Here is a 14978-nt window from a genome sequence, read left to right on the forward strand (position 1 = left end):
CCAGCCAGTGTGAAATCACGCTCCAGGGCCGACTCACGTTTTGCACCTGGTTCCAGGTTTGCCGAATGCGCGCGTCTGATGAATGAAAAATTCTAGCCCATAAATTGCTGCGTAAAACAAAAGATTCCTGCATAAAACAAAAAATTCCTTTTGCCGAATTCTTTTTTTGCGATTTGGTGATCCAGGCACAACAGCTTTACGAATAAACAAGTAATGATCAGGATTGTTCTATCTGTCTTTAATCAGTTCAATTCATCTTTATTGAGTGCATTTTAGTACAATATTTTCCGAAACTTAACTGTTACAAACTTAAACATACTCCACACAAATAACAAACTGGGAATGTACAAGGAAAGCAAACAAAAATATATTTTAACAGAATTTCATTCCATATTTACAAGGTGCTGCTTGCAACATGCCTGCACACTTCATACATCCAAGAGGTGGGACAACAAGTGCTCAAAAATCATGAGGGCACAAGAAAAGGTGCGGGTTGTTTAGGTGCAACCTGCAGTCTTTGAATTTCTGTTTCTGTTCACCCCGAGGGTGGGTGATCCTGTCTGACTTTCCGCACATCCTTCCACTGGCTGTAGTGCCTTTACCCTGCAGGAAAGAAGGACACAAGACAAAAAAGAAATTATAAGGAACTCATTGGGGCGGCACGGTAGCACAGTGGTTAGCACTGCTGCTTCACAGCTCCAGGAACCTGGGTTCGATTCCCAACTCGGGTCACTGTCTATGCGGAGTTTGCACATTCTCCCCGTGTCTGCGTGGGTTTCCTCCGGGTGCTCTGGTTTCCTCCCACAGTCCAAAGATGTGCGGGTTAGATTGATTGGCCAAGCTAAATTGCCCCTTAGTGTCCTGGGATGCGTGGATTAGTGGGTAAATATGAGGGTGAGAGGGATTAGCAGGTAAACATGTAGGGATACGGGGATAGGGCCTGGGTGGGATTGTTGTCGTGCGGACTCGATGGGCCGAATGGCCTCTTTTTGCACTGTAGGGTTTCTATGGTTCATTGCACATAATAACACCATTCGCAGCCTTGGACATCCCAAACACATTTTTACAGCTAAGGGATGGGATCCCTCTCTGTGGCGGGAAGTGGCACGCCACTCATTGGCAGTGGGATCTTACTGTCCCAGGGAAACCCATGGCAGGGGACCGCCATCAGCAGGACTGTAAAATTCCGCTGGCATGAATGGCAGCAAGAATTTGGTAAAAGAAGTATTTCTGAAGTGTAGTTACTGTCATATGTGGCAATGCTATTTGTTAACAAACAGTAATGAGATAACAACCAGATAATCTGTTGCAGTGGTGCTAGTTAATGAATATTAATACAGATAAATGTGAAGTGGTTGATTTTAGTTGGAATAATAAGACCACATACTCGTTGGAAAACATATCTAAATGGGATCGAGCTGTTTTATGGTTTATTGGGATCCAGGTTTGCATATTCACAAATGATTCAAAACAAAAGTTAAGAAAGCCAAATAAGCATGCAAATAAAGCAAATGCCTTCATAAGAACATAAGAACATAAGAAATAGGAGCAGGAGTAGGCCATCTAGCCCCTCGAGCCTGCCCCGCCATTCAATAAGATCATGGCTGATCTGACGTGGATCAGTACCACTTACCCGCCTGATCCCCATAACCCTTAATTCCCTTACCGATCAGGAATCCATCCATCCGCGCTTTAAACATATTCAGCGAGGTAGCCTCCACCACCTCAGTGGGCAGAGAATTCCAGAGATTCACCACCCTCTGGGAGAAGAAGTTCCTCCTCAACTCTGTCTTAAACCGACCCCCCTTTATTTTGAGGCTGTGTCCTCTAGTTTTAACTTCCTTACTAAGTGGAAAGAATCTCTCCGCCTCCACCCTATCCAGCCCCCGCATTATCTTATAAGTCTCCATAAGATCCCCCCTCATCCTTCTAAACTCCAACGAGTACAAACCCAATCTCCTCAGCCTCTCCTCATAATCCAAACCCCTCATCTCCGGTATCAACCTGGTGAACCTTCTTTGCACTCCCTCCAATGCCAATATATCCTTCCTCATATAAGGGGACCAATACTGCACATAGTATTCCAGCTGCGGCCTCACCAATGCCCTGTACAGGTGCATCAAGACATCCCTGCTTTTATATTCTATCCCCGTCGCGATATAGGCCAACATCCTTTGCCTTCTTGATCACCTGTTGTACCTGCAGACTGGGCTTTTGCGTCTCATGCACAAGGACCCCAGGTCCCTTTGCACGGTAGCATGTTTTAATTTGTTTCCATTGAGATAGTAATCCCATTTGTTATTATTTCCTCCAAAGTGTATAACCTCGCTCACTCAGCCTGTCCAAATCTCTCTGCAGATCTTCTCCGTCCTCCACACGATTCACTTTTCCACTTATCTTTGTGTCGTCTATTTTCATGGTCATCATTAGACTTTTAATGCCAGCTTTTTGCAGATTTAAATTTCACCATCTGCCATGGTGGGATTTGAACCCAGTACCCCAGAGCATTACCTTGGGTCTCTGGATTACTAGTCCAGTAAGAATACCACTGTGCCTCCCCTAATTCTTAATCCCTCCTCCACACAATATTCAACCACGGAAACAGGAACCTAGCTACTCAGAGATACTGGCAGATAAAAGCTGTAAAGCAAGACTTGGGATGGGATTTTGTGACCCTTCCTGCTGGTGGGGTCTTCTGCTTAACCTGAGGCCCCCGCGCCCCACCCTGCTAAAGTTGGGATGGGCAAGCAACGGAAAATACCATGGACACCGGCGGGTCTGGAAGATCCCGCTGCTGACCAATGGAAGCCGCCTCTGCTGCTAGAAAACATGCTGCAGAGGCGGTGGCAGTGAGGGGAGGAATCTGACCTTCAGTTTTTATTCTGTAAAGCTCCTAATGAAATGATGATAAATGCAACTCATCATTTATTATTCACTGCATCCCATCCACATTAATCACCTAAAACCAGTTATTGTTGGTGTGATGATGAAATATGAAACAAAACCTCATTGTGTCTGTATCAGCCTTTTGAAAGAGCTTTCAAATTACACTCACTCCTCTGCTCTTTTCCAGGAACCTTGCAAATACTTTGTTTCAGGTATCGATCCAACTCCCTTTTGTCAATGACTGTGCAATATGTTTCCACTGGCTTTTCTGGTAGCACATTCCTGATCACAGCATCTCGCTGAAGAAAAATTCTCCTCATCTGCCCATCTGCTCAATTATTTTTAATCTAGATCCACTGGTTACCAACCTTCCTGCCAAATAGTTTCCCCTTATTCGTTCTATAAAATCTTTCATTATTTTGGACATCTCCTTTAAATCTCCCCTCAATTTTCTTTACTTTCTCCATAAAACTGTTTTCCCTAATCCCTAATTATTATTCTAGTAAATTTCCTCTGCATCTCTCTAAGGCCTTAATATCTGCCCAAAAATTACTGTGCCCAGAATTAGTAAGAATTATCCAGTTGGGGTCTAACCCAATAATTTATAAAGCTTTAACATAATTTCCTTGTTTTTGGGCTCAACTCCTCCCCTCTATAAAGCCAAGGATCATATTGGTTTTTTATGAGCCGAGTCATATCACGCAATCTCCCAATCCCCTTCCCCCTTTCCATGGAGTCTCCTGTCCCACAATATCAAGCTCTACACCTCCTGGTTCATCAGTAACAATGGCAGCAAAGTTATATCCTGTGAGCAGTATACTCATCATTGCACAAAACATCGCCATAGACTTTCAGAGGTTAATAGTGGTCAGCGGTAAATCTGGTTGGGACATTAAGTGTGTCCATATGAGGGTTGACTGATTCATGCTGTATAAGTCTGTTCCACCTGAGGCACATACCACGTCCAATCACTAACAAGTAAATCAAGGCAGGTCAATGTGTCTGATACTGTGGAAGGCTGAGCCAGAAACAGTTCCAAATGAGATGATGAGTAAAAGCTCTGACTGATGAAATGGAGACGGAAAACAGAGGACTAGAAATACAGGCCGCAATTCTCCCATCGCGACCCGCAACATTTCTGTCAGGTCGAGGTGGGAGATACGCGTCGCCGGCCTTGTACATTTGTGCATGCGCCGGGAATGCATGCGTATCTCCCAGAGCCGGCGGACAGTCGCTGGTCAGATCACGCTGGAAACCGGCAGGAAGGCAGGTAAGAAATTTGAATCTATTTTTAATATGTTTTAAATGTATTTTCAATCTAATTATCAGGAACTTTCAGGTCCTGATCGAATCTCCCACCCCGCCAGGAGAACTTCATTCCAGCGGGGTTTAGACTAGCTCCCCACTTTCGGGGAACTAGTGGGAGACCCTGCCGGAATGAAGGGGGTGCAATTGGGGCCCCCCCGGGGTCGGGTGGTGTGGGGGTGATGCCCCCTGGGCATGGGCACCCTGGCAGTGCCAGCCTGTGTCCCCTGGCACTGCCCAAGAGGCAAAGCACCCATGCCCAGGGAGAACCTTGGCACTGCCCATCGGGCAATGCCAAGGGGGCAGGGGTGGGGGTCCTGCTGCCACTCTGCAGACAGGATCAGTCTGGGATGGAGGGAGGGCAGTGATTGGGGCGATCTGCAGGGGTGAGGGGATCGCCACTGCTGGGGATGGGTGCATCGGGGCACTCCAGGGCGGGATGGTGTCAGGGTTATCTCGGGAATTGTTGTTGAGGCCGCGATCGGGCTGTGGGGGGGCTGGAGGGGCAGCACTGCGGTGGTCCCAGGCTGGCCAGCGATTGAACTGGCCAGCAAATGCGGCGTCTGACAGATCTGGACCACTGCGCATGCACAGAGTTCCAGAATTGTCAAACTCCAGCGCGAATAGGCCCTGCTCCCCTGGGTTTTTAATGATATTCCCGACTGGGACCTCTGCAGTGCACAGAGTGCGGAGATTCGGATGAGAAGCTGAACTGAGAAAACAGTTGGGATTTAGAACAGTTTTCCCGCCAATTCAGCACTTTTGGGAGAATCGCGGGCACGGTTTCAGACAACCAGTGCTTTGATGGGAAAACGTGGATGACAAGACCCAATATGGTTTGCATATTCATATGCACATTCAGTGCCCTGTGGTTCACTGTTGCAGGCCACTCAGTGAAATCAGATCATGTCTACGTGTAATGTGTGGCATGCATTCTGTGGCCCTTTCCACAAGTACACAACAGTGGTTGTTAAAGGAGCCACTTGCAGCCGTCACAAAGGCTTAGCTGAATGTGGAGCCAGGAGGAGCAGGGAGTTCCTTCTTCCAGGTCCACCATAAAATGCAGATTACTCCTGTTACCACTCCTACCCACACCCCGCCCCCCCCCAACCCTCATATCCACCCGCACAGCTCCCCCATACTTCCCCTACCCCCTCAAACCACCCCCCCCACCTTCACTTTCAGACTCAATTAAAAGTCTCAGCCAGCATCCCCACCCTGCCCCCACCTGTGACTGCAGCTATCAACAGCTCACCAAAAATATCTGAATGAGGTTTACAACACAAAGCCTATCAGAGAAATAAATTAACAATGTACTCCTCACATTCTGTTGATGTACATAATTTAATCCAACATGGTTTGTAACCCTGTAATAAAATCCTTCAACACAGGTGAAGTCTAAGAATCCTTTCCCTTCTGGTGAATTAAAGTCCAAGGGCCCAGCCTCTCACCATATTTCCCACTCCTCTAATCACCTATTTAACCCATCCACACGGCTTATTTCAATCACTTTCCCTGGTAACTCATTCCACAAGGCAATTAAAATGACCTCCGACCTCCGCTTCCTCCTAAACCCCTAATTTTCAAGTTTCTATCCCCTGGTACTTAACCCTTCCCCACAGTGAGCAATCAGTTTGTCTGAACTTTGTCAGAGCCCTCGTAACCTTCAAAACTTCAATTCAGTCACCGTGTCAAATAAATAATAATTTGCGTCCTGGGATCTGACTGAACAAAGGCTGTGAGCTGAGCATGGGTTAGCAACCTAACAGTCTGATAATTCTTTTATCATTCAGGCTGCATTCAGTGACCCTGCTGATCTTTCCTTCAATAATACATTACCACAGCTCCTAATAGCAATCCACATTGGTAACATCTATTTCTTTTTTTGTTTAACTAAAAGCATGAATCATTCATTGTTGGTTTAACCTTTATTTTTTTTGGCATTTAATTTATATATAGAACTGATTAATGTAAGGCTGATTGCCTTCAATTCACTTCCATGCAGTGATTAATAAATGACGCCTTAAATCCCTATTTATTTTGCGGGCTGGATAGTTTGAAGATTCCTTTCAGGAAATCGAGGTCTTGCATTGCTAACCCTCCAGGATTTCCTTGGAGTCTCCAAGATTGAATACTAATCTCCAGCACTGTTGCTAACTTTAAAAAAAAATCCAATTCAATCAAATCAAGTCCAATTCAGAGTCTCAACAAGTTGAGACATTCCCGATCCAAGCTGACAAGACAGGGCTCTCACCTCCTGTCTTGGGCTTGATCTACATGATCCAAGCTGATTGGAGCAGGCATTGTACCTCCTCCAAGGCTTGATCTTATTTGCATCTTAGCCAAAAGGCCAAGATGCCGCTTTTAAAAATTGCTTCAAATGAAGCTAAAATGTAACCTAATGACTTCAACCAAGTACAGCATGTTGATACTACACTTGATCTTAGCCAAAAGGCCGAGAAGCAGGAAAAAGATCAAAGGGCATTAAGCAAAAATTGCTTTGAAAATAAATTTCTTTCAGTCTTCTTCAGGTACACCCCAATTACTCAAGGGTTGCTGAACCACGGCTTATTCTGAATTTTTACTATGAGGCAGGGCAAAGATACAGGCCAAAATCTACCTCAGCCACAAAGGGGTTTGAACCGTATGCTGTTTGTGCTATTCTGGACCATGCATTTACAAGTTACTAAACTATAGAGGTTAGTTGGAAAAGAGGCTGTCTGACTATCAACAATTGAATGATGAAGAGCCGATTCACGTTTCAATTGCTGTGCAAATATGGCATTCCGTGAGGTAAAGTTGCCACAGTCCCAGAGGCTGCTCTCCCCCTTTTTGAGAGTGAGAGCTGACTGGTGGTGATTTAACCCGAGGGTCATCACACCTTAGGCAAGGGGCAAGGTTAAGAAGGCGGGGCCTTCATGAATAACCTCAGCTGGTAGGGGAATTGAATCACACTGTTGCCATTACTCTGCATCACGGACCAGCTGTCCAGCTGACTGAGCTAAATCGACTCCCCCAATTAAAAAGACATACTGGCCAAGCACTGGGGGTGGGATATGGGACATGGTACATCATGTAATGATACCTCTGGGAATGCATCCAACTCTGAACGACAACACTACCAAAGCCTGCCCTTGGATTTTTACGCATAAATTCAGTAGGGAATTCAGGAGAAATTTCTTGACCCAGAGAGTGGTTAGAGTGTGGAACTCACTCCACACATGGTTGAGGCGCATGGCATAGATGTTGTCAAGGGGAAGTTAGATAAACGCGAGGGGGAAAGGAAGAGGATGTGCTAATAAATGGAGGTGAAGCAGGCAAGGAGGAGGCTTCTGTGGAACATAAGCACTAAGATAAACCATTCAGGCCAAATGGCCTGAGTCCATGCTACAAATTCAATGTAAATGTGTGCTTCACAGGAAAGTCTCCCTCAACCTTTCCGTACCCTGATGGTGCATAGGGCACACATGGACAAACTAAGGGGCAATTTAGCATCGTCAATCCATCTAACTGCACATCTTTGGACTGTGGGAGGAAACCAGAGCACCCTGAGGAAACCCACGTAGACATGTTGGAGAACGTGCAAACTCCACACAGTCAGTAACCCAAGGCCGGAATCGATCCTGAATCCCTGGGGCAGTGTGGCAGCAGTGCTAACCACTGTGCCACCCCCAAAGGTAAGTCTAAGAGTAATATTTGGACTTGCTGTCTGGAAAGTCTTTATAAAGTATAACAGAGTATAGGTTGGAATGGCAAGATTATGTTTCTTGACTTGTTCATTACCCCGGCTGGGGAGTTCTGTCTCAGCACCTGTGAGACCAGCCGCTACCACACGCCCAATACTCAGAGACTGCCTGACACTGGGTTCTGTCAGAAAACAATCACTCAACAAGCACTTCCTCAGTCATTTTTCAAATTCTGACAGCAGCTCCCGAGAGTTTAGATGGAGGGTTTTTTTCTCCCTTCTACTTATTTGTTTAGCTAGCGGTACAGTCTGTCAGAGAGGTCAGCTGTGAAGAGAGTAACCTTTGAACAGTGCTCAAAATCAGGAATGTGGTGACTGCCAATCTACTGCCATGTATAAATATTTAAAATACCACCACTCTGAAAGAACAGAGTCTCTTTTCTGCTTTTCCCCTTCAACCTTGGCCAAGCTAAATGCACAACTTTATTCACTCTCACTTCTGCTTCAGAAACACTCAATTCCACTCCGGAAATAAAATAAATGACCTGATTAAAGTGACCTAATCATAAATAAGGGGTGGGAGAGTTTTCCCACTCAGCAACCGAGCAGGTTCAGGCTCCATAAAGCATGTCTCGTGCTAGCAAGAGGGCGGCATGGTGGTTAGCACTACTACCTCACAGTGCCATGGACACAGGTTCGATTCCTGGCTTGGGTCACTGTGTATGCGGAGTCAGCATGTTCTCCCTGTGTTTGCGTGGCTTTTCTTCAGGTGCTCCAGTTTCCTCCCACAGTCGGAAAGACGTGCTGTTTAGGTGCATTGGCCATGTTAAATTCTCCCTCAGTGTACCCGAACAGGCACCAGACTGTGATGATTAGGGGATTTTCACAGTAACTTCATTGCCGTCTTAGTGTAAGCCTTATTGTGACTCTAATAAATAAATTTTAAACTTTAAAGCCGTGCTCGCTACACTCAGGCCCGCAGCTCCAACGTGCCTTGGCCCTCAGCCAGTGAAGAATACACTTCTGCCTTTGTCTGACCACTTGATCTCCCACAACAGATACCTTTCAGACTGAGATGGCCATCAATACTGAACCAAAGGGGCTTTACTGTCCAGACATGTCTATTGTTGTGAATCCCACATTGGTCATCAGGAACTAATCGCTTGTTCGAAGATTTTCTGATGCTCCTCATCCTCCACAATGGGCACTCTGGAGATTTTCTGTCCTCCCTTGGAAGTTTGCAACAAGGAGGTCAAGTTTTCTGCCTGTCTGACCTACGTTAATTCCCCAGTGGGTGGTCTCTCCCTGACCTTATAGTTTGGACATCACTGACTATACAGTACCTGGAATCCAGCAGGGGACACAGTCAGCAGTCACTCAGCTGGTAGCACTTGAACCTCTGAATCTGAAGCACATGTCCAGAGACTCGGGTATAAATATCCAGGCTGACAATCCAGTGCAGTACTGAGGACATACTGCACTGCCAGCAGTACCATTCTACAGATGAGATAGAACATAGAACACAGAAAAAATACAGCACAAAAAGGCCCTTCGGCCCACCAGTTGCGCCGGTCATGTCCCTACCTACCTAGGCTTATATATAGGCTTACCTATAACCCTCAATCCTATTAAGTCTCATGTATTCATCCAGAAGTCTCTTAAAAGACCCTATCGAGTTTGCCTCCACCACCACTGACGGCAGCCGATTCCACTCGCCCACCACCCTCTGAGTGAAAAACTTACCCCTGACATCTCCTCTGTACCTACTCCCCAGCACCTTAAACCTGTGTCCTCTCGTAGATGTTGAACTGAGGAGCTTTACTGTTCTTGTTGGCGGATCTAAGAGATCTTAAGGCAATATTTTGAAGAACAGCAGGGACTTATCCCTAGTGTCCTGACCAACATTTATCCCACAATCACCAAAGTTGTTTTATTCATCATTATCACATTGCTGTTTGTGGGATCGTCTTGTGTTCAAACTGGTGCCATGTTTCCTACAGTATGACAGGGGCAACACTTCAAAATAATTTCATTTGCTGTAACAAGTTTTTGGATGTCTTGAGGTTGTGAAAGCTGCTGAAGAAATGAAAGTTTTCTTCCTGTTTTAACAGTTGGAAGTCATTGCCATTCTTTACCTAGAGAGTAGTGATAATGTGGAACACTTTGCCACATGTGGTTGAGTCTCAACTACCCTCCAAGGGTAACTAGGGATGGGCAATAAATGCTGGCCAGCTAGTGACACCCACATCCCACGAATGAGTAAAAACATGAGGTTAGTACAGATAATGCAGATACTGCAAATACGAAGGAGAAGAAATAAAAGGAAGGGAGCAGAGCAGCGGTAAGTTGTTATGGTTCCACGAGGCTCCCATAGAATATAAAATGTAATAAATCCAGTTGGGAAGAATAGTTTGTTATTGGTTTGATATCTTTCTTTATTCTTTAAGCACTCCTCTCCATACACAGATCCTCTATTATTAATCCAAGGAGACCGAGAGGCTGAAAACACTCAGAGCTGGATCATATGGAAACATTAGGATCAAGAGTAGGCAATTCAAACACTCAAAATTGCCGTGCTGGAGTGTCAAATTTGCTGATCTGATCCTTAACTCCATTGACTCAATTTTGCTTCATGTTACTAATTAGCCTTACCCAAAAAAAGTCCACCAGTCTCAGTCCAGAAAACACCAGTTATAGCTCCCAGATCTTTGAGGGTTTATAATTATAGGCAATTCAGATATGCTCTGATCTATTTAGTTAAGTCTTCTCCTATCTCAGCTTATCTGCTGTCAAAATCCACATCATAACTCTATCTCAACGCACTCCTCGCTGCTCTTCTACATTCTACCTCTGTAAACAAGAGATCATCCAAAACTCTGCTTCCCATTTCTAAACTGACAGCAAGTCCTGATTCCTTTTCACTCCCTGTGCTCGCTGACTGGCTCCTGGTCAAGAAATGTCCTGATTTTAAAATTCTCATTCTTGATTTCAAATCGCTCTATGACCTTGACCTTCACTATCTTAGTAATCTCCTTTAGATCCACAACCCTCCCTCGATATCTGTATTCCTCTAACTTTGGCCACTTGTGCATCCCCAACTGGAATTACTCCATCATTAGTTGCCGTGCCTTCAGCTGTCTAGGCCTTATGGGAGGGATTTTATGGCCTCGCTAGTCCCGAAATAAAATCCCTCCCGAGGTCAATGGACCTTTCCATGGTTCGTCCCTTGCCAGCTCCAATTTCCGTGGTGGGGAGGACGGTAAAATTCTGGCCCATGTTAATTTCCCTCCCTATATCTCTCTGCCTCACAATGTCACTTTCCTCCCTTAAGACACTCCTTAAAACCTACTTCTTTAACCAACCTTTTGATCATCTGGCCTAACTTTGCAATATTGGGAGGACGTCTGACTCAAGTTACATCGCTGATGCGACGTTGTGTGCACTCGCACAGTACTTGCGCAGGAAGCTTGCAATTGTGACTGCCTGTTTGACCCTGCCTGGATTACTCTGTGTTTCCAACAGACGAGTAGAATGGTTGAGACATGGGTTGTTTGCACTGTACCTACCCTGGTTTTTAACCCAGATTTACTTAGTACTTTTCATAGCATCTAGAAAACCAGCAAAACTCATAGTAACCAGCTGGAGTGTCAAAGTCCGATGACAACCACAGCAGTGTTCACCCTCCGTTCCAGCAATCTTCAACCCCGTCCTGTTCTGGCAATGTTCAACTTCCGCCCCCACCCCCCCCCCCCTCCTCCCCCCCCCCCCCCCCCCCCCCCCCCCATTCTGGCAATGTTCACCCCATCCCAGCAATGTTCACTCCTGTCCGGGCAATGTTCACTCCTGTCCGGGCAATGTTCACCCTGTCCTGACAGTGCCCAGTGCACCCTCTCTCTCAACTTTCCAGAATCCCTGGCTCCTGTCTACTCAATGATGGAAGAGTCAGCATAGTCAGGGAATGCTAATGGAAGGTGGGGTGCTGAGCAGTGTTGTAGGATGAGGGGTGTGATGAGGAAGGCTGAACATTGTAGAGAAGTGAGGTGGGGTTGAACTCAGCGAGAGGGGGAGGATGAGAGAACACTCCCTGGAGAGAGAGAAAGGGTAAACATTGACTGGGATAAGTGTAGTTTGAGAGAGGTGTCTGACATTATCAGGGGTGAGTCATGCAGCTTTACATAAAAACTGTATAAGTCAATGAGGTAAAGACAGACCTTACGGGGGTGTGGCTGTGCTGTAACTCTGCTCAACAATTGGTCTCCTGTTTCTATTCAGTGCTGTATTCCCTGCTAGAAGCAACATTGGAAGTTGCAAGGTCTCCGGTGTATAGATGGTAAGCGGGCAGTTTTAATCACAGTCAACACTGAACACTGGAATATCTGGACCATTGTCCCCTTATGTGGTTGAGTGTCATTCTCTGTTTTGTAATGCCTCTGTGAAGCATATCTTTCATTACATTAAATATAAGTTGTTGAATTGAAGTTTTGGCACATTCTAAGAATGAGCAGTAAATTGTTCATGATTCCCATAGGGACAACAACAGACCGAGTGCTGCCCTAATTTCTGCTGTTCATTTCATTGAGAAGTGGGAACACAGAGTTGAGACAACTGACAGAAAAACTGCTGGGAGAAAAGGAGAACACCTAAACTTCTAACTTAGGACATGGCACCGAACCAGCTCCAACTGATTGATATGATCAGATTGTCCCAGACTGCATCTCAGGAACTGCAGTGGGCATTTGGTTAGGCTGCAAGGGTCCCTGCCTATTCAATGCTTCGCCATCAATGAGAAACATGGAAACAATCAAATTCTGGACTTACCAGAAAGTTGAAGCAGCAAGGTTCTGAGCGCTGGTTTGAATGGACATCACTAGAATTCCAACAAGCAGCGACACACAAAGCAAAATGTTCAAAATGAGTCAATTTACGAGCGGTGCAATGTAACACCAGAGGTACTTTGTTCATAACATTGTCCGACTACACCTCTCTTGCCAACTGCAAGCAAGAACAGCGTGTCCATCATCTGTACCGCTTGCAAAAGTATCGCATCTTTTCTATACAGTTAATCGAAAGAGTTAATGAGAAGTCTGATCACCGATGCCTGCTGGCCACAAGCACAGGCCTCATGTACCCTTGCCTGATAAATATGGACTTCCCCCTTTGTACAAGTGCAGCTGGCTCGAGTTCTACCAGCTTTCAGAGTCATTGCTATCAAAACACAGACATTGTTGCAGAAAATGCAAGCAAAGAATGATTACTTCTCATCATCTTCAATATGAAGATATAAAGGATTTGGAATCCATCTTAGGGAAGGGGCAGTCTCTTGGCACCAACATCTGAAGAATATCATTTATGAAGAAAAAAGAAATGCATTGAACAAACATTAAAGAAAATCACAGCATGTTCTTTGGAATAATGGGATGTTCATTTGATTCCAGTTTCACAGGCCCTGGCTTCATAACGGGAGAGATTGTTTTCTTAAAAAAAGATCATCCATTTAGATCTTGATTGTTTTTAAGGACAGGAATGCATGATTTCTGAATAGGATCAGTCTGGTAGACAATGTGTTCCTTCATTGGAATGGTCTTGAGCTCAGGAGAAATGGTCTGCATCTTTCTTTTACTCCTCCAATGCTGTTTCAACATGTCCCATGATCCACTGTTGTCATGCCATAGCGGAAGTTGATTGGCTGATCTGTCCTCTCATTGACTGAATGCTGTTCAGAATTTTCTTCTGGTGACCAGCCAGAGTGACCCCTATCCTCAGCAAGTCCCTGCAGGAAAAACAACAATCATTTTTGCAATAATACCAACAAAATGTGGTAATTGCGCATGTGTGTAATTGCGGGTGTGTGTAATTGCGCGTGTGTGATTGCGCGTTTGATTGCGCGTGTGTGATTGCATGTGTGTGATTGCGCGTGTGTCTGTGCGTGATTGCATGTGTATGTGTGATTGCGTGTGTGGGTGATTGCGTGTGTGTGAGATTGCGTGTGTGTGAGAGATTGCGAGTGTGTGAGATTGCGTGTGTGTGAGATTGCGTGTGTGTGTGTGAGATTGCGTGTGTGTGTGAGATTGTGGTGTGTGAGAGATTGTGGTGTGTTTGTGTGTGAGATTCTGTAAGAAAGATTGTGTGTGTGTGTGTGTGTGAGATTGCATGTGTGTGTGTGAGATTGCATGTGTGTGTGTGTGTGTGTGTGTGTGATTGCGTGTGTGTGTGATTGCGTGTGTGAGATTGCGTGTGTGTGAGATTGCGTGTGTGTGAGAGATTGCGTGTGTGTGTGAGATTGTGTGTGTGCGTGTGTGAGATTGTGGTGTGTGAGAGATTGTGTGTATGTGTGAGGTTGCGTGTGTGAGAGATTGCGTGTGTGTGTGAGATTGTGTGTGTGTGTGAAATTGCGTGTGTGTGAGGGATTGCATGTGTGTGTGAGATTGCGTGTGTGTGTGAAATTGCGTGTGTGTGTGAGATTGCGTGTGTGTGAGATTGCGTGTGTGAGATTGCGTGTGTGAGATTGCGTGTGTGTGTGAGATTGCGTGTGTGTGTGAGATTGCGTGTGTGTGTGAGATTGTTGTGTGTGAGAGATTGTGATGTGTTTGTGTGAGATTGTGTGAGAAAGATTGTGTGTGTGTGTGCGTGTGTGTGTGATTGCATGTGTGTGTGTGATTGCGTGTGTGTGTGTGATTGCGTGTGTGTGTGATTGCGTGTGTGTGTGATTGCGCGTGTGTGTAATTGCGCACGTGTGTAATTGCGCGTGTGTGTAATTGCGCGTGTGTGTGATTGCGCGTGTGTGATTGCGCGCGTGTGTGTGATTGCGCGTGTGTGTGATTGCGCATGTGTGTGATTGTGTGTGTGTGATTGCGCGTGTGTGCGTGATTGCATGTGTGTGTGTGATTGCATGTGTGTGTGATTGAGTGTGTGTGAGATTGCGTGTGTGTGAGATTGCGTTTGTGTGTGAGAGATTGCGTGTGTGTGAGATTGCGTGTGTGTGTGTGAGATTGCATGTGTGTGTGTGAGATTGCATGTGTGTGTGTGTGTGATTGCATGTGTGTGTGATTGCGTGTGTGTGTGATTGCGTGTGTGTGTGATTACGTGTGTGTGATTGCACATG

General features: G+C 45.6%; 1 protein-coding gene and 1 non-coding gene across 2 annotated transcripts in view; both read right to left on the minus strand.

The window, feature by feature from the left end:
* Window positions 1-228: 228 nt before the first annotated feature.
* LOC144491448 (ephrin type-B receptor 1) overlaps window positions 229-14978 on the minus strand; it is a 596080-nt gene continuing 581330 nt past the window's right edge. Inside the window, exons 16-17 of the mRNA XM_078209272.1 lie at window positions 12695-13646; window positions 229-603 (exon numbers count right to left, since the gene is read on the minus strand). Of these exons, the coding sequence (XP_078065398.1) occupies window positions 13538-13646 (109 nt within the window). The 3' untranslated portion in view covers window positions 229-603; window positions 12695-13537. The remainder of the gene's footprint in view (window positions 604-12694; window positions 13647-14978) is intronic.
* LOC144491998 (U2 spliceosomal RNA) lies at window positions 6460-6658 on the minus strand. The gene has a single exon (XR_013497554.1). It is a non-coding gene; the product is annotated as a U2 spliceosomal RNA (small nuclear RNA).

This window comes from Mustelus asterias, chromosome 3 (genome assembly GCF_964213995.1).
Source record: "Mustelus asterias chromosome 3, sMusAst1.hap1.1, whole genome shotgun sequence".
In the NCBI taxonomy this organism is placed as follows: domain Eukaryota; kingdom Metazoa; phylum Chordata; class Chondrichthyes; order Carcharhiniformes; family Triakidae; genus Mustelus; species Mustelus asterias.